Source organism: Ahaetulla prasina, chromosome 4 (assembly GCF_028640845.1).
Source record: "Ahaetulla prasina isolate Xishuangbanna chromosome 4, ASM2864084v1, whole genome shotgun sequence".
In the NCBI taxonomy this organism is placed as follows: domain Eukaryota; kingdom Metazoa; phylum Chordata; class Lepidosauria; order Squamata; family Colubridae; genus Ahaetulla; species Ahaetulla prasina.
Genome location: NC_080542.1, coordinates 53,938,946 through 53,964,363, shown reverse-complemented (window position 1 = coordinate 53,964,363; position 25,418 = coordinate 53,938,946). Strand labels below are relative to the sequence as shown.

Genomic DNA, 25,418 nt, shown 5'->3' with positions numbered 1-25,418 from the left:
ATTTACTAGCTACTTTCAGAGAGGAGAAAAGATGGGGGGGGGGAAATTAAGCAGAACTCTAAAAAGGGAATAAAACAAGTATTAAAAATTGGTCCCAACTCCCAGATGATCACCTTAAAGTGACAAGGACAACAGAAGGACTGTGGCAGGTAAGCAACAGAAGAATAAAGTGAGCTGGCTCAAATGATATGAAATCTTTATTATGACAATTATAATTTTCTACACGTATGACTTACAACATCTGTAATATATAAACATCATTGAGGAATATATTGAAAAATTAAAATATAAAGAAGTCCCTCTATCAGTGACAAAATGCAGCAGTATTTGGCGAAGTAGGTTCACTATCAATTACTATGTTTCTTCATTACTAGCATAGATCACTACACAGATATCCAGGCCTCCACTGTCTAGCTTACTCTTCCTGTTTTAATCTTTCTTCATCCATTATATGTTAATGGATCTGCAGATTAAATGCTGAGCAATTCAAAATTGCCAGAAATGTATGCAAGAAATACAGGTTTGGATTATTTTAAAATGCCTGTAGATGTTTCTCTTCATTATCCACTCTGAGGCTTCCTCAGCAGAAACATGTTTAAATAAGCACAAGTGCAAATGAACATAGCTCAAGATACAAAAAGCATTTTAAGAACATTAAAAATAAACAAAATAAATTGGTATATTGCTTGATGTTAATCTAGCCAGATTCCTTTAGAAAGGAGGAAGTTGGGCTTAATGATAGCTCACCAAGTATCCCTTCACTTATAATCAGAACTGAGTCCAAAATTTTCATTGCTAAGCAAAGCAGTTTTTAATGGAACTTTGCCCCATTTTATGACTTTTTGCCACAGTTGTTAAGTGAATCATTGCAGTCCTTATATTAATAACATGGTTGTTAAGTGAATCTGGCTTCCTCATTGACTTCACTTGTCAAAAGGTCACAAAAGGTGATCACATGACCACAAGCTACTGCAACTCTCATAAATACATGCCAATTGCCAAGTACCTGAGTTTTCTCAGATATCCCATGTGACCATAGGGATGCTGCAACATCCTAAGATGAAAAAAAGTCAGTTTTTCAATGAGGTTATAACTTTGAATGGTCAAAGTTAAATGAATAGTTGTAAACCCAACAGTATAGAAGAAATCTCTTCTCTTGGAAAGAGATCTGCAACTACTTCCAGGTATAAGTAACAGAAAGGAAATACTGAGATTTAAGCGAATTTATTGTTACAAGAATACAGACAGGTAAAACCACATTACAAATTAATTTATTGTTCCTGAGTGCCCCAAGAGATATAGTCAGGCCGAGTGGCAGCATGATATTCATCAATCAGCTCCTGGACAAACTTTCGGGAGTCATCAAGTTCATCAAAATTCTCTTTGAACATGTCTTCTTTTCGGAACTGTTCTAGGAAGGCTTCACGCTTGCGTAGTTTATCATATTGATGGCAGGTACGCTCAAAGAGCTAGATGAAAAGAACAACTGGTCAAAAAAGGCATAGGGAAGGATTTTACAGAGAGAGTCGAGTCGATTAATCATAGAAGCCTCTAACAATGCCAAGCATCCTTCACTCGAACAACAAAATCAAGTATTGGATTGCTCTTTTCAGTTCTAAGTATTATACAGTAAGAGCAAGAGGATTTCTTACTTTGGTTGCTGTTATTTTGCTTAAAAGGGAAAGGAGGGTGGAGTTAGTAAAATGGTGCCATCCAGCAGAGATTACTAACCTCTGCAGGTTGAGGGACCCAGACCCAGACATACGGTGGGAGATCAACTGGAGTTTTATTTTGAGAAATTAGGATTTATTTTTATTTTAGTGTATTTTGTTATAAATGCTGGAGTGGTGTTTGCAGGGCTAATACATTAGGCAGTAAAACACTAATCAGGAAATAAAAAAAACCTTTAAAAATAACATACTGAAAGAAAAATTCAGCTACCTGGTGCTCTCTGAGCTTGTTTTCTTGCAGACATGGCACTACCTAAATTAGGTATCATCAATGCTGGTAAGGAATGCAATCAGTTTATATTCTAGTGGCTTGCCTATCACTATTGGTGGGGAGTGGTCTTACAGGTTCTTTGGGTTGTTTGCTTGTTTGGCAGTTTCTTGATTGGGGTATTGTTTACTTGATTGTTGGTCTGATGTTAACCTTGAGCTCAGATGGTAAAAACAAAACACTTTTTGACTAATCAGTTTCCAAATGCATTAACGCAGTCCCACCAAAGCTTTGGAATAATGTAGTTTGTGATATGGATAAGTATGGTCAGGTTTATGTTTTTGGAAAGTGACTTTCAACTGGCAAATTGAAAGTTAAAATTGCTGCAAGAATCTCAAAAAAAGAAATATAATACATCAAGAATGAGTTATACAACCTCTCCCAAACCGCTATAAATTCTGACTATCAGTTTCTTCAATTTATCAAGATGGTATTTCATTTGTTTACCCCTCCCTATGATGTAGAACAGTGATAATTGGATAACTGAAAATTGGAAGTACAGCCCACTGTATTATCCATGTTTATGACACTTCAAGGCTTAAAATAAAATCATCCAGCAGTCTCAGGAGGCTTAAATGCATAGATGGAACCTGTAATATAATGCAGTTGAAAAGTCTCAAGCTACAGAAGCTGTTTTCTCTGACTGTTTTCCAAGGAAATGATGCAACCATCAAGATACAATGCTCTTTAAACTCAAAAGAAGGAATTATGATAGATTCTCTAACCATATTAATATTCTCAGTTCCCCACATGCAAATTACTTCTTCAATTCAGAAGATTGAGAATAATGTGTGCTTCTCTATTCCAGAATTGAGCCAAAATACAAATAAGATTACCAATTAAAGCATAAAAATGGCAATTAGAAATCTTCACTCTCCAGAACAGTATCATCCTAACAATTGTTCTCCCCTATGTAGAAAAAACATTGCTGATAATCTGATCCTAACTATATAATAATTTTAAGTTTCTGCTCTATAGTAACTTTTTCTCAAAATTATCACCAGATTTTTGCCCTATAGATTAGATATATGCCCCACAAAATATATCTGAGACATAGTTATTGTCACTGCAGCAGGTTAAGATTGTCTCAGCATGTTCCCCCAAACAGTGCACTGTAACTATTTCAAACAAGATGCTGAGATCCATCTCCCAGGCAGGGAAAGTTAAATATAAACATAATCCTGGTACCAGATTCACCTATTGTAATGACTCCCCTCTCCCTGCCCCCACATCCCCAGATGTCAGTTTGAAGGAGCATGAACCAGTCCAAAGCACGTCAGAACAGGAGTTGGTCAATAGCTGTGAGCAGCCACCTGAGAGTGATTTGGCTGAAGCACAACTGCAGCAGGACAGCCTTTAGGCTTCAGGTGGGGAAAGCATGCAGCTGCAGCTGGTTAGGGATGAGGAGGAACTGCTTTCTGCACCTAATCCAAGAATATGTAGGGCAGAGAAAAGGCAGTAACAGCAAATGTCAGCCTGATTACATATGAGGAGGCAACATTGTCCCTCTTGATGGCCTTTACCAGAGGCTGGCTATTCAGCACAGACAGATGGAGATGATACTGGGAACAATACGTTCATTTCCTAGCTGTGTGTTTCCTGGTCATTGCGATTCCTGTCTTGACTTTGGATCGTGCCTTGTGAATCCTTTTCTTGCCTTGTGAATCCTCTTATACTGTGGATTTAATTTAGCCTGGAGGATTTATCTTCTTTGGTAAAGTTTCAAGTGGATTCATTGGACATTGCTCTGTGGACTAGCATTGTCTGCTTTTGGCTGGACATAATTGGGACAGTTCTGGGGTTTTGGTGAAGGGAATTGCTGAGGAATATTAATAAACCTAAACCACTGCGAAGTGTGCATGCAAATGAGCAGGACAACATATTCAGTCTGGATGGATCAATGAACAAAGCATTTGGAAAGGAGATCTGCTTACAAAGGACAAGGCATTTTCCTACCAAAAGCCACTGCTGTATTCCGAAATTTGATTAGCCCTATTTGCTCAGTCACATTTCTGCAGAAATATCAGATCAGCAAACAATCCAGGATCAAGTCCCTGATGGTTGGTATTTACTGTATTTTTTGGACCAAAAGATGCTCCAGACTATAAGACGCACCTAGGGTTTGGGGAGGAGAACAAGAAAAAAAAAACTTCTTCTGCCTTCCAGCAATTTGCCTCATTGCAACAAACAACTCCAATCATACCCATCACCAATCACCACCTCCGTACGCCCCATTTTTGGCCTCTGCACCCCATTTTTTGCCTCCACACACCCCGTTTTCAGTCTTTGCATGTCCCATTTTTGGCCAGCGATAGGTGGTGGTGGCGATCCCCGCTGCCTGGAACTGGCCGAAAATGGGTCGCATGGAGGCTAAAAATGGGGTGTGCAGAGGTGATAGGCGGTGGCAGCGGTGGGCACCAATGGCACCAATATGTGGCAGTGATTCCCGCAGCCTGGAACAACTGGTTGGAGGTATTCTCGGGAGGCAGATCCAACCGCCAATCAGCTGCTTGTGCTAAATCAGACTGTGCTGCAGCTGACCAAGCTGTTTGCTGTTTGTTGCAAGGAGGCAAATTGTGGGAGGCAGAGGCCGGCAGGTGGGGGCTGGTGGGTGAGCCGGGCTTTGGCAACATTTGCTCTAAACGCACAGACATTTCTGCCCACTTTTTTTTTGAGGTGGAGAGTGCGTCTGAAAGCCTGAAAAATACGGCAGCTTTATTCTCTTGGTGTTAAAGAACAATTCCTGTGCATCAAATAGGCTTATTTACAGCGAGGGAATCCAGAGAAGGAAAAAAAAAAAGACTGAGTAAATTCAGTCATCAGAAACCACATGCTACATTACCAAATAGCCCCTCTCAATCCATACAAAAAATAAAAGTGTGCTGTATTTCCTCCAAATTTCACCAGAAATTTGACATAAAATATTCTTTCAAGTACTGTCACGTTTATTGAACCTGTATTTCTTCCTCCTCAAGGAATCAATGTAAACTATTTCTGAATCATAAACTCTATACTTAGAAAATGGATATATTAGCTCAAAGCCATTAATGAAAGAATGTGAGACATCATCTCCTAAATTCGAATTTAATTTTAAAAAGAATACAGAACCAATGTTATGTAGTTTCTTGGGAAATAGGAGATGTCAAAAAAGTGGAGGCAATGGTATGGCTATTGTCAGTTGTTTAATTGTTTTGTTTCAGTCCTGTCCTCTATTGGGCCACTGTAAACAACTGCGTCTCCAGCAGTGGCATATAAATGGGAAATGGCTGGAATGGTAGATTGATGGAATTAAGGAAGAGCTGTGCAGAACCTTCAAGTCAAACTCCAAGAACTGCTTTGATTTGTATGGTAGAATGAGAATTCTGTCTGTCTGCAAAGTTTTACAATTATATCTTTCAACAAATGCAGATCTTGGAAAATGGCATGGTTGTTTTACAAGGGTATCCTATATTTCCAGTCCTGTGATTCCAAAGCACCTTTGGGATATAAAATCTGAACTGCTGCACATCTCCATGCTATTATCTCAGATAGAAGAACATTAAGATCCTAAATAAATAATTACAACATGAATGGTCCCAATCAAACTTACCGAGGAAATGTTGGTATGATTAGCCATCATGAGACCACTGACCCTATGGGCTGATGGTAAGTATGGAGATTTCCTTGAAAGTGCCACTTGGATGCTGGCAGGACCCCAAGGAATGAAGTTGGCTAGTTTCCTCTCTCGGATCCGCTGTAAGCTTTTATGGACCTGATTAGGAGTAAATGGTTTGTAAGTATGAGTATGTATATAATTATTCAACTGTAGTGAGGAATAACAATAGTAGAAAAGCTTCTTGAAAAAATGTTTACTCAATGTACCATTAATTTGAGAGTGTGACCAACAATAATTCATAGGATTTCTAATTCATCAACACAGAAAGTTACAGGCTATCCCTGCCACAAATAAACACTTGTACATTATATAGCTTTAACATAAAAAATATAATTATTTGATCATTGCTATTATCATAAGCGATAAGCCTTAATAATACGACTTAAACAATTGCCCAATGTTTCTCAAGCTATTGACCTGGGTTGGGTCCACTTCCCCTTGGATGATGTTAAGGATGGCAATGTAGCAATGGTTTGTCTGCCTATCACGCCCCATGGATACCATCACATTTTTAGGCTGCAATAACCGACGCATGACATCAAGAACAGTAGTTTTCCTTACACTGGCCACCTATGGGCAAAATAAAGACAGAAGTATTATCTGAATATTGAAGAACTGAAGAGTGTCTTGCACACACACACACACACACACACAAAAGATTACAAATAGAGCTTCGGAGGATTCTTCATTTAAAGGCAAATTATGCAGAGGCCCATAGCCTGGTTTCATGCATTAAAGCTAATAACATTTGTTCCAATCCAAAACTTAGACCAAATGACAGAATCATACACAACTTATACAAGATGACTTTTCCTGAATCTGGAAAATTAGAATTCCTTCTAACGGACTATTTGTTTCCTTAAATAATAAGCAACAGAAAGAAAAGAGAAATATAGCTATTTTCACAGGGTATACAGTATACTCACATTTAGAGAAGCAGACAAATAATGTAAGAGCACCCCATCTCCAAAAGGAAGATGGTGAGAAGAGAAAAAATGCACAGCAAAAATTTTGTACAACCCCCACCCCAAAACACCATGCAACTGATACCCTTTGAATCATTAGTCTTTGCATTCTGCCCCTCGGCATCTTGTCCCGTTGCTTGTTGAAAAGAATGAAAAATGAAGACAGCTATTTAGCATTCTGGGAACATGTCTGCAGGAGAGCTCATGCTTTTATTGCTAGTACTATATCTTTAATAATTTCATCACAACTGCATGTAGGGCAGAATGGCCAATTCAAACAATATCAAAGTACTATAGCCTTGCTTGAAAACCTTAACTTACTGTGTAAAACCAATCACTGTATTTTTCAAATTGAGTTATTTTTCTCTGTGCCCACCCTGAAACTTGCAATGGAGAAAAATAATCACACTGGGACATTACTGAGTAGGTAACATTTGATTTGAAGGACATTCAGGAAGCTTTAGATACGTCAATATTTACAAGATTGTACAATATTTAAGGCACCCATCTTAAATGTGTGCCCATCAAAACATCAAAAGAACAGAAAAAAGTACTCCCTAGTGTATTAGCCCTGTTTGTTTAGATTGCAAGGATATAAATACAGTGCTGTTGGGATGTATATGGATTTATAATCCCTAATTCATGGCAACTATTGTGTTTCATTCAATAACCACTATTAAGCAAAGCATGGTTAGTCTGACAGGTGAATGTAATCTCTAGCCATCCTTTTAACATGGCGATTGTCCTGACATCATTTCTATCCAATCACATATCATCTGAACATATCACAGAAAATACAATGTGAAAATCTGTAATGGAGTATGAAAATTCCCATATCTTGATTTAAAGTCAAATCACTTACAGCCTGATCAGTGGTGAGAGGGGTATATCCTGTGATAAGGAAGTGCAACCTAGGTGTGGGAATAAGGGAGGCAATCAGCCCAATCAAATCATTGTTCATATAACCAGGATAACGCAACGTGGTGGTACTGGCAGACATTATGGTAGAGACCTACAAAGAAAAGACAGAAGTTTCAGGATTACCTCCCAAGAAATCAAGGAGGCAACTATAGTTTCTAACATCCTGAAAAAATTAGCCTATAATCTCCAGAGTTGTTCAGAAGTATGTTCAGGAGTTGTACTTCCTATATTTCAAATGATGAGAATTTTCAAAATGGGAAACAGATACAACTACTATAATAGTATTTGCTAGCTCTTCTTACAAATTACTATGGCTAATAAGCTGGGATTGTACATAGGAGAACCAGTTCATTATCTGATCACATATAGTATTTCTTAGATACAGAGGCTTGTTGTATGGACAACGATACTAAAACAACCTGGAAACGGTCATGAACAGGGTTATCTATAAATGGCCTAAAAATTATCCTCAAAACTGAAATATAAAAAGAAATTGGGAAAACCAAGAGCTGGTATTTTAGAATAGCTTATAGTTGACCAAAAGTGAGCTACTCATAATTTTATGACAAGAACATCTTGCCTGTACACCGCCCTGAGTCCTTCGGGAGAAGGGCGGTATAAAAATCAAATAAATAAATAAAATAAATAACACAGAAAATGAATAAGTCACCTATTCTACATTTCAAAGCTCACCTTGTTTTAAATGTATGTAATCTTCTGGTGGTATTAATATTTCAGTTTTAAAATATAGAAAACCAAGGCACTGATGCCTTGAAATTCTGAAAACTTCAGAATTTCTTCCTGTCGTCGTCCTATCTCTACTAAGTTCTGACTACCTTATGGAAACAGTCTTGTGCATGACTGAGATCCTAATCTTTTTTTTTTTTTTCAAGAAGCCTGAGGAAGCCTCCCTAGGTGCTTACCAACTGGTTGATTTGGGAAAAGGTAGGATTTGGGATGTGCAATCTGTCAGTAGCAATACGATTCAGAGCTGTATTATCTAGAACCACCTGTTAAAAAAGAAAATTGGTTTAAGCATTATTAGATCAAAAAGATGAGAGAGGGCACATTTTTCCTGCTAAGTAGAATTGTGAGGTTTACTGAACAAATAAAATGAATAAGTAACATTTAAAAGAAAATTAAATTATAGATAAAAGGAAGAAAGAGAAAATGGATATAAATATTATTTTAAAGAGGAGCAAAGATTTAAATATCTGTGTTAAGTTTCTCTATGCAGAATAACACTTCTTCAGAAAAAAAATAACATAAAAGGGAAAACCTAAATACAGCTATCAAATTAATTAATTAAGAATTTTTCAGCTTTGCTGTTGATTTTTCAGCTTTGCTGTTGATTTTTCAGATAAAGAAAATTCTCATAGTATCATTGATCAAAGGAAAAATTAAATTGCATGAAAAGCATCAATTTATGCAATTTCTTTTGTAGCTACATTGTTTCTGTATGCTTAAATAATAATCTAATTAAATACTTAGTCAGAATGTGATTTCAAACCATTTCCATATCTTGTTGCCAAGAAAACTATATGGACATTCCACCAGCAGTCAAACTTTATTCACAGAAAAAATTATTTTACCAAACAGAATCAATAGGAAATAGAACAGGAACTAACAATGAGATCTTGGATGGTAAGCACCTGTTATGCCAACGTTAGCCACAAAAACAAAGAAAGCCTACGTAAACAATACTTGTTTAGCAATAAAATTATCCTACTATAATGTACCTATGTTTAGGTATATGATAATGTGCTTCAAGTGCTATGACTAAATGAAGGGAATTTCCTTCTTCAGAGGGAAGTACTGGTATTTCCCTATTAATATTTCTTACCACACAGTCAGCATTCTCTGTCAGCCGTTTGAGTGTCAAGAGAGAGTTATATGGCTGCACCACTACATCACTCATCTCATCCTGGTTAGGGAATACAGAATACGTCTGCACCAACTTCTTGGGATACCTGTAAAAAAATGGTTACCTAGTCAGTATTACAATAGAAGATAATACATGTAACACAATTCTTTGCTGTACTCAGACACTTACTCTATCATGGTATTATATATATAAAAAAGGGGGTGCCCTTGTTACCTGGTTACCACTTTGGAAGATGCAAACAGATGCAGAAAATCAGATGTTGATGTATGAGTATTGTAAGAAACTTGTTCTTTGGCAGGACAGCTGGTATTGCCTCTAGAAGCCAATTCCAAATTTTTAATTAATATAAGAGGACTAACCTTCAAGAAACTACCAATGTTCCATTTCCATTTAACCAGAAAAGAGCATTCAGTACTGAAATGTGCAACTGTAGTAACCTAATAAACCAAGCTTAGCCTTACTGAAGCCCAACTTAATGAACAGCCTCTCAGATCCAGAAACCTCCTCCCCCTTCTGAGCCCAGCTAGGTCTTGTAAATGCATGCCAGGATGGCCCTCTCACCATTGATTAAATTATGAATAAGGGAGGCCTTATTGCAGGCTGACCTGACATTCAGTAGCAGCAACACATAAAAGCCGAAGGCTCCCTCCCCAATTGTTTACCCACTGCAAGATGGTTCCCCTGCAACGCCCACCAGTTCCTCCCCTAGCACTTAGCTAGGAGGCAACCATTCATTCACACTTAAAACTAAGGCATTTTTTTTTAAAAGGAGAAAAGTTAAGTCATGCTATTATTTCATTCCTACCCAACGAATGAGCGTCCATAGTTGCCTGCCACTCTATTGTTGCCCCCCGCCCCAAAAAGATCCAGGATCCCACAAAACATCAGTAATGAAGAAAAAAACCAAACAGGGACAAGTTATCAAGCAGCAGAAAGTTCCCTTAAAAGCTCATCCTAAGCATTCAATAGCATCCAACACTAGTCCAATCCTCAACAATAGCAGCAGCCTTCTTCTGAAAAAACAGTCCAAAGCCAGCCCTCTTGATGAAAAGATTGCTGTCCAGCCTGCAATAAGCTGGCACAAAGCAGTCAATCAGCAGTGATAGCTTAGCTGGCATAGCCAATAAGATGTCACAGTACATCATAAAATGCTAAGAAATGCTGGGAACCTCAATGAAATGACAACCATAGCAAATTGACAATGAAGCACAGATGAAAAACTGAGCAAAGCCACAAACATATCTGTCCCCTAAGATAGCACCAGAATGCCCTCAAAAATGTATAACACTGATAAAAGGATTGAAACCATTTTATAAAAGTTATAAAAGTTACCAAAACAGTGAATGGAGACTATGAGTCACCCTAGAGTTCATCCATCTGAGCTCTGGCCTATGCTTGCATGCATTCATAAAATACCTTGGCCGCCCATCTTACCATAGGGTAACTATGGGCATGTTTTAACTTTATCTAAGTTAAAACATAAGTCAAAATCAAACATTAAAACCAAAGGTACAAGGGGGAGGGGGAGGGCTGGGGGTGGGAGGGGTGGAACTCAGCCATCTTCATTTGTATCCTTCCCGCACTGAGGCTCCAAGCCGACTGGCACAATCACATCTTTAGACTCTTATAAAAACAAAGGAGGGTTGGGGCCAAGCTCACATTTGGGGGCAAGATGTTCCAGAGGGCAGAAGCAGAGAAGGCCATCCTCCTGAACCCCACCAGCTGGAATAATTGGGCTGAAGAGACCTGCAGCATGCCTCCTCTGCCAGCACAAGTGATAGCCTATTTGCTGCACTGTGATCCAATTTACTATCATCTGACTCCCTGTGCCTAATCTTTTAGGAAAGTCTAACTCCTGGGGAGAGACAAAGTTATTCAGCTGCAGTATTATGGTAAGGATAGAGGAGTAGGGAAGTTTGTATACAGGTTTATATGATAAGGTATTGTTGGTGAACTGAAAAAAACAGGTGATATAAAATTGAAACAGGAACAAAAATGTGTGTCCACCTGATTTGTCAAGGTGTGAAACTGTGTTTCATAGAATCTCTAAATTAATCTGTGTTTGTTCTGAATAGACTATACCTTCTAGGAAGGGCCTCCATTGCTAAAATGCTGTCTTCATTGCAAGCAACTGTGACCAAAAAAGTCAGTTTCATTCAGCTGGTAAAAGCAACCTGGAATAAACTGCAAATGGCAGAAGATTCATCCCCTTCTCTTTCCCCCATTCTCTGCTTGGAAGACAATAGTGTGAAATGCAATACTTGATGCATCTGTTTAGACCACGAATTGGCAAGAGGACTTTGGATGCTTGAATAGCAGTTGTAAAAAGGATGCTTGGCTTCTGAAATATTGCTTGCTCATATAAACGTTCATCTTTTCTTTAAAATTCAAATAGCAGTATTATCTAGTTGCAAAATTAAAGATAGATCTTCTATTAAAAATTAACAGTGCTTGGAAAATGCTATGCATCTGTTACATTTTTAGTTTTTTTACATGAAATTATCAACTGCACTTTTGCAGGGCCATTTGAATTCCTTCTATAAAGACCTAGTAAGCTAAAGAGACTGTTGGGGTAGATCAAATGTAATTATTTCACAATTTAGTTAAAGGTTTGTGTTTCCAGCATGTATTTAAGCTCTCGAAAAGATCAGTATGTCATTCATTTATACTTGTCCAAATTACTCATGAATCTGGAAAAAACTATCCTGCAATTCACCATGCCCAAGATGTTTATTAAAACCTGCCATATCTTGCATCAAATGCAATTAATTATTCATATCTTTCTTTCATTTTGATCAATTGATAGATGACTTTAACTTTGTGAAAATGCATGCTACCTGAGCATAATCTAGAAAATCTGAAATAAGAGACAATGGGTAGTGACCCTAACGGTCTTATAGTTTAAAGTCTATAGTCATGCACAATTCTAACATAGCAGTCTCCCTCAGGGATGAATAACGTGAATGCAGATACTGGAGATTCAAAACAAAACCTTTCTTCAAACTGTCACCCAGAAATTCTTTTAAAGTAGAAACAAATATTGCTTTTTAGCTAGAATTTGGGCTTCTGACTTCAAATTGATGACACAGTTACAAGTCCAGTAAGAAGACGATACAGTTGTTTCTTTGTCCTCAAACACAACTACAAATCCAAGTATTTTTTTGGCAATGAAATGGAGTTTGTGAGCTGACCAGGCAAGTATGAAGCATAAAAACATAAAGACTGCAAATTGTATTATTTGTACTTTGGAAAGAAAAAAGAAACAGTTCTTTTCTCCCTATGTACATCTGGGTTATTTGCAGCTAATCAGTTCCACCACAGGAACAAACAAAGAAGCAATAACAATAGAGTGGTAAGAAATCTACAGTATGTGATTCTTTATTATCAGTTATAAAGGTGTATGCATTGTAATACACAAACAGGCTTGGTATTTGCCTATCAATCATTTCTACCAGCTTTTCTTTTTCCAGTATCAGTGTAATTAAATCAAAATTTTGACCTGTACTCTCATTTGTGAAATTGGCTGTCAAGATTATTAGGACTAAGAGTTGTACTTCCCAGCCAGAATACTTTAAATAAGTAAGAGAAACAGAAAATATACTTCCCTGTTGTCAGCTGCTTAATGAGCAGCCCCTTGCTAAACTCTTGGGAGAAGTCTTACTTCTCTGGAGTAATTCAGGCTTTTGTTTGTTAAACAGCCGACAGGTCCATAAGTACAGCATTTCACAGCTGATCCAGACACATGAACTTTAATGGTGCAAGTTCTAGAGTACCACAGTAGAAACCTGAACCAAGATCTCCTCTGTTTTTCTTCTTGGGCAATGATCTCTTCACTGTTCTTATTACAAGGCTTTTTCAGTGCTGAATTCTGAGGGGGGGGGGGCAATGGCAGAAGGTAGCTGTAAAACCCTCTTCCATTGTCATTTCTTCCGTGCTTCAATTCTTCCAAATTCTTTAGGAAGAATTCTCACCAGTTCGTATCTTAGCTTGTCAGCAAGTCATTCTTAAATTTGGCTCAATCAGAGTCAAACAATTCTACCCACATCTCTGGCAAATAACTGAAAATCTAATATCTATGGATAAATTCTTCAATGATGTCTTCTAGACCGTGGATCTCTCTATTTATACTTGCAAAATCATCAGATACATCTCTAAATCTGTGTATGAAATGCTGGTAATTGTCCTGCACTAGATCACCATGTTCTATGATGAATACAAATATTTGCTTTCAGCAAGTTCAGAACAATCATCTCAGTGTGATCGGTAGGAAATTCTGCCAGCCGTCTGACTATAAACAATTCAGATTGAGTAGTATAAATCAGAATTAATTCTGAGCTCTTCCAAACTTGTCTGGCAAGCTCCCATGAGTATAGTAATATCAATTATTCTGTCAGCTGCAGTACTGTATTAGTTGCACCATAGCATCTCGCTGGTTAGTTATTTATAAAATTTAATTAGACGGGGGGGGGGGGTCCTTCCATCCAATCATGTCCAATTCTTGAAGACTACCAGGACAAATCTTACAGTTTTCTTGGCAACATTTTTCAGAAATGATTTGTCATTGCAGTCCTTCCTTAGACTGAGAAAAAGTGACCTGCCCAAGATCACCTAGCTGTCTTTGTGCCTAATACAGGACTAAAACTCAGTCTCCCACTTTCTAGCCTGATGCCTTATCTATTATGCCAACCTAAATTGGTCAAGTACAAATGAAATGTTGATTCTATGTCTAGTATGTACCTGGCAGGCCTGTAATAGCTGGATAGCATTACAACAGTATGGATAATATACTTAATAAAGAACTTAGTTGAAAAATATAATGCAAAGTAAGCTTTACTTTTAAAATGTTCTGCTTTATTGTTAGTTTTGGATAAAAAGTACATTAACTAATTTTTTTTGCTAAAATATCACATGGAACAGTTTTGAGAGTTTTGTATAGGTACTAACTAGCAATTTACATCACAAGAACAACTGAAAACATCACAAATGATCCATTCAGGAATATCTCATAATAACACTATTTAACTATCTATTCTTTTAGCTGTTTTTTATCTATTATATGTTTTCTGTTGTTTTTTGACTGTGAACCGCCCTGAGTCCTCGGGAGATGGGCGGTATACAAATATAATAAATAAATAAATAAACAAACAAACACTAATGGGATAATTTTTCCATTGAGAATTATAACTTCTGCATGTTCTTCCCTCTTTGATAAAAATGTAATTTATCCATCTATACATGCCTACCAACTATTTATCAGTCTCTCAATAAAACAGAGTTGCTATTCACAACCAACAAGAAAAATGTTTTTTTTTTTAATTCAGTCCAACGTTAGACTGCCTCCACAGCATCTTAGAGGATGCAAGGAAGAGAATAGTACAAATAGTAACTACAAGCAGTGATTAGGGATAAGATTTAAAACATTCCATGGATCTCTGGGAAGAATAAAAATATTGCCCCTCTGAAAACATCTCATAATGAAAACTGGCTACATTTAAAGGATATTTGGCATATTATTAATTAGCCTAACTTAATTTTCATCAAGTGCCTGTTTAACATTCCTCACAATTTCTGAAAGTTCTGTAGAGTTACAATTTTTAAAACACTATGTTATCCAACAAAAATAAATGTGATTTTCTTTAGCCAACACTGAAGAACATTTCTTGCCTGAGGGATCAAAGCTGATTATTTTAATCTTTTTCTTATTTCAAGTTACAACTGTACAAACTACAAGGCTTGTCCAAGCTGGTGATTGGGTGGGGCAGACCTTATTGAGTCAGCTATGTATCTTCCAAGTCTGCCAGTTAGTAGATTTCCCCAAAGTATCCTGACTCCTTTACAATTTTCCTACGGAAGTATAGACATGAGCACAAACACATTTGCGGCCATCACTCACCTGTCATTTAACCTCTCCAGAAGGTAAGAGCCCAAGCCAGAGCCAGTCCCACCAGCAATGGAATGACACAGCACAAAACCCTGAAAGAAACAACATAGGAAATCTATATATAACAAACCTGAAATTTGCCATGTATGTTCCTCTTGGTTTCTAGGTACTCACTAAGAAATGATTTTTTGAAATGACCATCAGAGCATTAGGATTTCCTATATTAGGATTAACACGCTCTGATGCTAAGGAATTCTACTCCCCCTCCACACCTGAAAAGAAATCTGTTCCAAATGTAAAACACAAGCAGAGGAGAGGAGTTTCAGTTTTACTTTCACAGCAGGGGATAGGCTAGGGAAGGCTTTTGTGGGCAAGGTTGAGGGAGAGAAGGGGATAGGATAAGGGAGGCTTCTGTGGGACAAGCCTAAGGGAGAGGAGATAGGACAGGAGAGGGCTCTGTGTGGCAAACCTGAGGGAGAGAAGGGGGATAGGTCCGATCACACAGACTCGTAGCGAAGCACTGTTATCCAGCTAGTAGATACACACTATTCTCTTATGGGAGAAGTATCAGTGCACATGAATGTATCAAGAGGAAAGACAAATGGATATTAAAGCTATATAACCACAATGCACGTAAGGCAACTTTCTTTTTGAGCACTAATGTCCTAAAAGTTAGCTATTCTCTTTTTTGCAGCCAAATAATATCCATGCTCCTCAACACTGGACTGGGACAATTAACCATGGGCATATGGCTGCCTCCACTTCATTCTGCCGCCCCACCCCCCCATCACGGGCATGTATCATCAGCTGGTCCTCTGCAGCGCTTCTCTCCTGCCAGTGCACCCTCCTTTCAGGCAATTTGCCAAAGGATTCTTGTCCCCATCCAATCAGCAGTGCAGGACAAGTAACCATGCATCCTTGCTCTGCCTTCCAATTGGAGGCAGTCTCTTTTCAGTTCACATTCCTGAAGTAGAAACTAGAACAATTGGGTGGGGAGGGGGGGGGGAGAGAGAAACTTGTGGTTTCCCTGGCAAGAAGCAGAATAATAGAACGATGAATTCCCATATGACTATGTTATAAAACTAAATGCTTCTCTCTTTAATAAAAACTGTTTATCCCAAATGAACACGTTGCTGCCCTGATGTGATTGTGGGGGGCACACGGGAGAAAAAGATTATTGATATCCATGCCTGATTTTGAAATTCTGGTGGATTTCAATATCAGGCGTATCCTTGCTCTCCTCCCCAGTGATCACATCAGGGCAATGATGTGTTCAGAGTCTAATTATTTAGGGATTGCAATCACTGCCCTGATCAATTCCGATCTCATTAATTCCAATGAGGAGAAAGAGCGAATTGAGAAGAACTTATGGTCTGGACACTTGAAAAGAAGTAAATTATAATTCTGTTTAAAGCTGTGGCAAATCCCTTAAACAGCTTTTATTATAGAGAAAAACAATTTTATAACATAGTTAGAGCTTAATCTTATATGGGACTCCTAGTTCTCATTTTTTTAAAAAAGAGATTACCTTGTTTGGGGAGGAGAAAAATGTGATGGGGGGGGGGAGAAAGAAGAAGGCGAAAGAGGAGGAAATGCCAGTTATTGAAATCAACCAGAAACATCGTCCTAAAAAGATGAAGGAAAACGTAGCAACTAGGAGAATAATTGTCAGGATTAGTGATTTATGCTTCTATTACAAGAAAACATCTTTCTTTTAAAGAGGCTAATGGATTGCTTTTTTGGGATTGCAACATTTGTTGCAAACATCTTTCTGGACATTTTCATATGCATAATGTCATTTCATCCAATTCCATCTGTGCGGGGATGGTGGTGTTGAGGTTTCCCCCTTTCTTTCTTTCTTTCTTTCTTTCTTTCTTTCTTTCTTTCTCTCTCTCTCTCTCTCTCTCTCTCTCTCTCTCTCTCTCTCTCTCTCTGAATGTTTTCATTTTATTTTTGCTTACTACAATTACAGAGAATGCGGTTGGTGGGAAAAGCTTTCAGGGCGCAGTTAATAGTTCTCTTTCCGAGAGGGGGTCCTTCACATATATCATGCCTCTTCCTTGGGGTCTTTCTTATACAAACTTTTTTGACATATTCTTCAGAATGCAGGAAGCCTGATCCTGAAACTGAAAACGAATTCCTGACTTCAATCTCTCCCTTTAAGAAGCACCACGAATCTCCGCCTGGCAGCCCACTGCCTTGCCATGAATCTGCAGAGTGGGGACATACAGTTATTTGTCCTGTGCTGTGGACTAGCCAAGGACAAGTATCCTTTGGCAAATCGCCCAGGAGGAGAGTGTGTTGGAGGAACACCAGCAGACCATTGGTGGGGGAGAAGTGCTGGCAGAGAGCCAGCTGATGATAAATGCCTGTAATGGGTCAGCTGGGGGGGGGAGAGCTGTGGTAAGATGGATACAGTCATGTGCCAGTGGGTAATTGTCCTAGACCAGACACTGCCAGACATGTAAAAGATTACATAAATTTGTACTGTAAGTCCACCAGAAAACAGAATACATTCAAAAATCTATTTTAGTAGCAGAACATAAAAATGAAAACCATCCAAAGTAAAAATCATAAACGACACCTTGTAATCTACTAGTTAAATACAAGTAAATAACTAGTTAATACAGATGGTTAACAGAAGGATTTGAAGTTTAGTGTAATATCTGGGCTAACCCATTGCCTGGGTTGTTGTTTTTTTACATTTTTTATATGTATTATGATTAGATGTTAGATAGATTCAATTATCAGATAGAAATCTTCTCATCTGAACTATTTGTTTATATATATTTCTCATTAATTAAGGATGAAAAGTTTTATAATTATTTATAGACACATTATGTAAGGGGAGGAGAATTTATTTATTTTTAGTAACAAATTTAGTAACCCTAGAATAGTCACTGCGGCTAGAACCACCTAACCTATGCCACAGGAGAATGTGTCTTTGTGTGTGAGAGAGAGGGAGTGGGGGAGAGAGAGAGAGAGAGAGAGAGAGAGAGAGAGAGAGAATCTCTATCATTAAGGGAAGACAAGTATTTAAGTTTTTTTAAAAATGAGTCATCATTCTGTCACATAGTTTAAATATACTGCATCAACATTTATCCTCACTGCTTCAATCTTCCTGAAGAATGAAATATATTTATTATTAGATTCTAATAATTAGAATCTAATAAATTATTACTAGATTATCAGATTGTCTACTTTCTACAGGTTTATTTTGCAATAAATCAGAAGACAGCCTCCATAATACAGGTAGTCTTCAACTTACAACTGCTTGTTTAACAATCATTCATGATCACAACAGCCTGGCTACAGGTACTTTACAACCTATAGAGCATTTTTGGCCATCATGAAACTACCCGTCACATGACCACATTCCAGATATTGGCAACCTCTTTGCATTTATAACCAAGTGCCCTGCAACCATGTGATCTGCATTTGTAATCTTCTTTGCCAGCTTTCCCAGAAAGTCAATGAGGAAGCTGGCAGGGAACATTAGATTTGGGGACTGTTCCCCCTGCATGCCAAGGGATTTCCCCTTTCCCCCTTAATTCTGAAGCTAAACAGATGGTCATTGCAGTCCAGTACTAGCATTCTCCAGGTCCAGAAATCTGTAAGTAATCTAAGGGTTAGCACCAGAAGTCTGCCTTACCTCTAGACTGTCACTGCCATCAGCTTCTCTGTCTATAATGTCAAAAATATCTTCATGGATCTTTTCTCCCTGTAAATCATGAGACAAGACTAAATATTTATTCTAAATTCAATTGTAAATCAGAGTTCTTTTTTTTATAAATTTAAGTTTATTAATCAATCAATTTTATTAAGATCACAGACCAGCAAATAAAACAGTATTTCTCAGATTATTTTATTAGGTAAGATATTATAAATTGAGTCTTTTCTCTGGGAACTAGATTACTGTATCTTTCTGACGCACCATTTGTCCCCCTAAAAGGGGGTGAAAATTTGGGTGCATCTTACACACTGAATGTAGCCCCACCCACCAACTGGCCCCCACCTTTTGGCCTCTGCCTCCCAGCAATTTACCTCTTTGCAGCAGGCAGCAAGAAGAAACAGGCTATTTCAGCTTCAGTACAGCCTAATTAGCACAAGTTGCTTGTCCCTTGGATTGGTCTCCCAACTCTCAGCTGTTTCCGACTGCAGGGATTGCCACTGCCTATTGCTGAGCGGGCCTCTGCTGCTTGCTGCAAGCAGGTAAATTGCTGGAAGCAGATTTTTTTTTTCTTGTGTTAATCAAGCTATGCTGAAAACAAAAATGAAAGTAAATCAGGCTGTTTGCTGCAACAAGGCAAAATTGCTGGAAGGCAGAGCCAGATTTCTTTTTCTTGTTTTCCTCACCCAAAAAGGTAGATGCGTCTTCTAGTCCGGAGCATACTCCGAAAAATAAGGTAAATGCAGACCTGAAATCAATAAATGTAGTATATAATGATGAAACTGGTTTTGATGTGTATTTTTCAGCCAGGTGTTGAAGAATAAGGGCATGTCCAGTGTGTCCAGATCTGAACCTCCCTTGCTCTGCCAGTACATGCTCTAAGTCAATCCAATCGACTAATTTATTGCATAAATATCTAGCATAGACTTAATTATACTTAAGAAGCTGATAGGCTGATAGTTAGTAGGCAAGTCTCAGATGCCATTTTTGTAAATAGGCACAATAATAATTAGACCCCAAAGCTCTAGAATTTGTACAGACTGATCAATATACATAAAGGGGGGGGCGCAAAAATGGGAGTCCACTATTCCAGATTGTTTCATAGTATTTCAGGTGTGATAAAATCATTTTATGTAGCTTTACCAGACTTTAGCTGATTAATGAGCATCTTTATTTTAGCACTTGTAACTGGAGCCCAGTTTGGGAACAGACTGCCACTGAGACATAAATCAAAGTCAGGAAATTCTTCTTATGAATACAATGTTTTAAAATGGTCCTTGCATACAGAGGCAGGTATAAAATAAAGGAGTGAAAAGGGCTAATCAAATGGGTGGGAGGCTATCAGGTTCCAAAACAAAGTAGAGTTCTTGGGATGCTACTAAGTTTATAAAATTATGTCCAAGAGAGGAATCAAAGGGTGTTTTTCCCCCACTTCTTGGCTACTTTACCTGTGAAAAGCCACTAGCCCAATTGTTTCCAGCTCCACCACCATCTTCAGATAGGTATATGTTCTCAGGGTTGTAAAGGTTGGCATATGGAGAATTCAGAATGGAATGGATCACTCGTGGCTCCAAGTCCAAAAGAACAGCCCGTGGGATATAATGTTCATCATCTGCCTATAAATAGGGAAGAAAATACCATAAGCAACCTGCAGAATTACCCTTCAAATTTGTTGAAATTCAATTCCCATAACTCTTCAGCCATGGGCACTGGTTATAGGTAACAATTGGCAAGACTGATCTGCACAGAAGAAACAGTGGCCACTAGAGGGCAGAGTTATTATTTATTCTATGCTTCCTATCTTCATCCTTTTTGACTTTGAACACATATCTAAACTACTGAAGGCAGCTAGTCCCTGATATATTCAATAATGGTGATGAAACCAATATTAATACCGGAGTGGCTGGTAATTCAATAATTGCAGGATTCAGGTTCTCCCCATCTTTTATCATGTACAAAAAGTTCGAGAAGTTCAAGTGTCTAAAGATGATAGATGTAGAAGGTGTGGGAAAAGAAAAGTTTTGCCCCCCTTTCTTCCTATATGTATTTGCATAGGGGTGGCTAAAAATGGGGGAAGAAACAATGCTTTGAGGTTTTTTCATTGAATGTGTATGTGTGTGTGGAGAGAGAGAGGAGGAGAAGGAGAAGGAGAAGGAGAAGAAGTAGTAGTAGTAATAGTAGTAGTGAAGGACAAGCAATGGTTGTTTCATGGCAGTGAAGAAGCCAGATTGCATATTTTAGGTTGTGTAAAATTTTTAAGCTTAGTAAAGTACTATTGTGATACATTTTTTTCTATATAATATTTAAGACACAATAGAATCAACCTTTGTCTTTATATATGCTTTCTACTGTATACCAGAGATTGAACATCTAGTGAATGTATACAAAAGAAACAATATTAAGTAATCTGTGGTATCTCTTACAAAATGATTTCTGGAAACCTAAAATTGGGATCTGCATATCTTTACTAACTGAAGTGCTGGGATGCTGCCAAAATTGGATTCATTACTTTTTCTTCTAATTTTAATATTATTCAGGGAAAAAAGATATTACTGTATTTAGAAGAGTTCTCCATTTTACTAGAAATTGGATTCTACCTGCAAAGTATTTAAGATGTTTCCCAAATATTTAGCAGAAATCTGTTTTGCTCTAGTTTAAGATGATCATTCTGTATTATAGCTGTGGAAAATAAGATTTGGTTTTCCCCCTGACATGTTATCTTACCACCTTCCAGTCTTCTCTTCTCAAAGTACTCTTGATCCGTCTGAATAACAATAATATAAAAACTGAGAACAAAGTCTTGGTAACCTTTTTTCATCTGAAAAAAACGACCAGAACTCTAACACTTCAGACCTTTTAATTAAGGTCTCTAAAACTGAATTTAAACTCAAAGTCCTCAAACTTTAGAAAGAGACCAGCTTATAGAATGAAACAAATATAAGCTTCCAAGTCATGTTCCTCAGGAGTTATCAGCCTCCACAAAAATCAGTGATTCCTCCCCCCAAAAAACTAGTTCTCCATTACTAATAGCCATCAGATATGCTTCTGGGTTCCATCCATTTCTCATATAAAAGCTTCTCAGAAGTCAGTAAAACACTGGGAACATATCATCCCAGATCAGTTATCATATTACAATCAATAGGAAAACAATTATGGAAATAATAACTCGTAATTTCCTAATCTTCCTCAAGTCAATTAAATCCAGGGGTTAATAATAAAAAGTCCATAATACTCCTAAAGTCAATTAAGCCCACAAAATCCTCAAAACAAAAATCAAAATTTCACAAGATATTTTAGCCTTCTCCCATTAAGATAATGTAAGATTTTGAGTAAATAAACAAAATCTCAGGTTTTTAAAAATGCTAGGTGTGTTTTGGTATATTTGATGTATTGGTGTATCCATCATTAAAAAAAGATTGCTGATATCACTTTTAATCCACTTCATCTGCTAGTTATTATGATCCACACTTAAATCTAGTGCTTGTACCTTCCTTCCTGTTTTATCCATTGCACTTGATATTCTTCTTCCTAAAAATATAGAACTACTCTTATTTTTCCTTTCAGAAAGAAATATGTTCAAAAATAAAATGTGCTAGACTGGGCTTTTATAACCTCATTTTTCCCAAGCTTCTTGGATTGTTTTTCCCTTAATAATTTCCACCCATGGAGTCCTTCACAAGTTCTTTTAAAAGTCTAAAACATCTGCTAGGCTTTGTCTATTACTTGTTCTTTCATTCTATTGTACTGCATGATAACTCTACCCCAAAGTTTATTTCAACCCCTTCTATTATTTCATCTCTGTTAATGAGAATTAAGTCTAGTATACCTGACCCTCTAGTTCTTTCTCTATCATTTGACAGACAAAGTTTCCTATTAGGAACCTTCCACTAGAAGTAGAGTTTGTCTCCCATTTGATGTCAGGGTAGTTCAAATCCCCCATTACTATTGTGGTATGCTTCATACATACCTTAATTGGAGCAAAACAGTTCATCAATTTCCTATTTGGTTGAGTAGGTCTAGTATACACCTTTGGCAATGTCATTCTTTTTTTTCTTTTATATTAACCCAAATCCATTTGAGCAGGTTTTCATCATTGTTTTGTTGCATTTCTATAATGCTGTAGTTATTTCTCATAAATTAACTCCACCTCCTCTTTTATTAGGTCTGTTTCTTTTGAACAATGTAAATCCCTCAAGCTATCTATTCGAGTCACTGGTTTCAAGCCACCAATTTTCAGCAATGGCAACAATACCATATCTGTCTCCATGTAGATGATTTCAGGTTCACCCTGTTTGAGCGTTAGTGTATAGGCATACTTTGGGGGTTAGTGCATAGGCATCTAAGTCCTTTTTAACTGACCCTCTGGTTTCTACATTTCCTGTTTTGTGAGCGTCCACCTTCTTTCTTACCTTCATTTCTTGATTGGCCCAAAATTTGTGTTTGCAATTACTTCCTAAAAATTATTTTCCCTCTTCGTACAGTTTTAGTTTAAAGCCCTATGGATAAGGCAGGCCAACTGATTTCCAAAGACATTGTTCTCGATTCCTTTGAAGTGTAACCCATCCCCTATCAAAAGCCCTCCATACAGGTATTGGATACTGTGGTCTAAGAATTAAGAGTTCTCTCAATGGAACTATCTCCTAAACCAGTGGTTTATTTTAAAATTGAATACAGGTAGGCCTCAACTACCTGATTTGATTTAGTGACTATTCAAAGTTATAAGAGAATCGAAAAAGTGATTTGTGTCCATTTTCACACTTATGATTGTTGCAGCATTCCTATGGTCATATGATCAAAATTCATATTCTTGGCAACTGGCTCATATTTATGACAGTTGCAGTGTCCTGGGGACATGTGAACACCTTTGTGACCTTCTGACAAGCAAAGTCAATGGGGAAGCCAGATCCATTTAACAACTGTATTACTAACTTAACAACTATAGTGATTTGCTTAACTACTGTGGCAAGAAAAATCATAGAATGGGGCAAAACTTACTTAATGTCTTGCTTAACAGAAATTTTGGGCTCATTTGTGGTTGTAAGTTGAAGACTATCTGTACTGAAATAAAAACAGTTATATGTGAACAGCAAAAAAATACAATGATGTTCTTGTTTTTGGTACCAGAGCTAAAGTATATATGCATATATATTAAATGACTAAAACTTCATAAGGCCATCACAATCTATGATCAGATATTGATATGTCAATGCTTTATCATGGCTGATTTTGGTATTCTTGTCCCAAATTGACAGATTTTCAGGAAGAAACACCACAACAGTATGATACTTGAGTGTCTCCTGAAAATAGGCTTTTTTAAAAAAAAAATCATTATTTTATTTAATAGGAATAGTTTACATCTACTATAGTTTATATAGGTACAGTGGCTTGCGTGATTAGCCTCAAATATACATAAAAGGTAAACATTTTTTACCTGTTGCAGGAACAATAGTTTCCAAAGTTTCTGGTGCATAAATGAATTTATCAATTGTAACCTGTCTTTTTAAATCTTAAGTCTTTTTCAACCAAAAGTTTATTTACCCCGCAACTGGATAACTTTCCTAAAACTACTAAAAGTAAAGCAAACATGAATAAATTGAGATCAGTTGTGGATTATATTTTAACAATCAATGCTCTTTCAAACCCTTGCACACAACCCCCAGACCCTATGATAGAAATGGAAGAAAGAAAAATATTTTACCTGATAGAAAAAGACATCCTTGCGATCAGTGCCTTCAGTGGCAAATTCCTCTACAATTCCTTCAGGGCTAATACCATGTTCAGCGCAGAGCTGTTTCCAAAATTCAAATCCAACTGCAAAAACATAAAAGTATAAAAATAGGCACTTTTCTTGTACCCTACCCGAGTCAGTCAGAAATGGTTTCAAGAGGCAATGGAGAGATATGGGTTTTATTAAAAATTCCACATCACAGGATTCTGATATGACAGCATTATCTTTGACATGGTTCTTATACCATTTCCTATACTTTAGAAATCTGGAATTACCTTAATTACCGTTTTGCCGCGATTAACAGATGGGGCACAACAGAATTTAATGTTCTGGGTTTTTTTTAAAAAAAATATTGGACGGCAGTTTCTTCTCCTTCAAGGGACAACCTCCCTTCTTTTCAAACACTTCTACCCACAAATCAAGTTCTGATTCCACTGCTACACACACATACACACATACAACAATACACACATATACACACGGGTCCCATAGGCCTTTTCTCTTGGCCTTACTTTGGTTGCCACACTGCCCCAGCTGCAGAGTAATAATCTCCCGCGGCATAGTGTGTGTGGATTAAAATCCGAATCCTCTTCTTCTGGAATTAACACCGATCCTTCCCTGAGCCGTTCCCGCTTTCCTTAAAAAAAAATAAAAAATGCCGTTGCTAATCGCGCTGCCGCTTCTTTACCTATCTGATAGCTTTCTTTTACCAACG

At 37.5% G+C, this 25,418-nt stretch overlaps 1 protein-coding gene across 1 annotated transcript; it reads right to left on the bottom strand.

Annotated features, from left to right (window-relative positions):
- Nucleotides 1–179: 179 nt before the first annotated feature.
- TUBG1 (tubulin gamma 1) lies at nucleotides 180–25,385 on the bottom strand. Its single transcript, XM_058179560.1, has 11 exons — nucleotides 25,216–25,385; nucleotides 24,674–24,786; nucleotides 20,424–20,591; nucleotides 18,958–19,026; nucleotides 15,318–15,397; nucleotides 9,383–9,509; nucleotides 8,463–8,549; nucleotides 7,481–7,630; nucleotides 6,071–6,223; nucleotides 5,588–5,749; nucleotides 180–1,469 (listed from the first exon to the last, which is right to left on the bottom strand). The coding sequence occupies exons 1-11, from the start codon at nucleotides 25,262–25,264 to the stop codon at nucleotides 1,272–1,274; spliced, it is 1,356 nt and encodes a 451-aa protein (XP_058035543.1). The 5' UTR covers nucleotides 25,265–25,385; the 3' UTR covers nucleotides 180–1,271.
- Nucleotides 25,386–25,418: the final 33 nt, after the last annotated feature.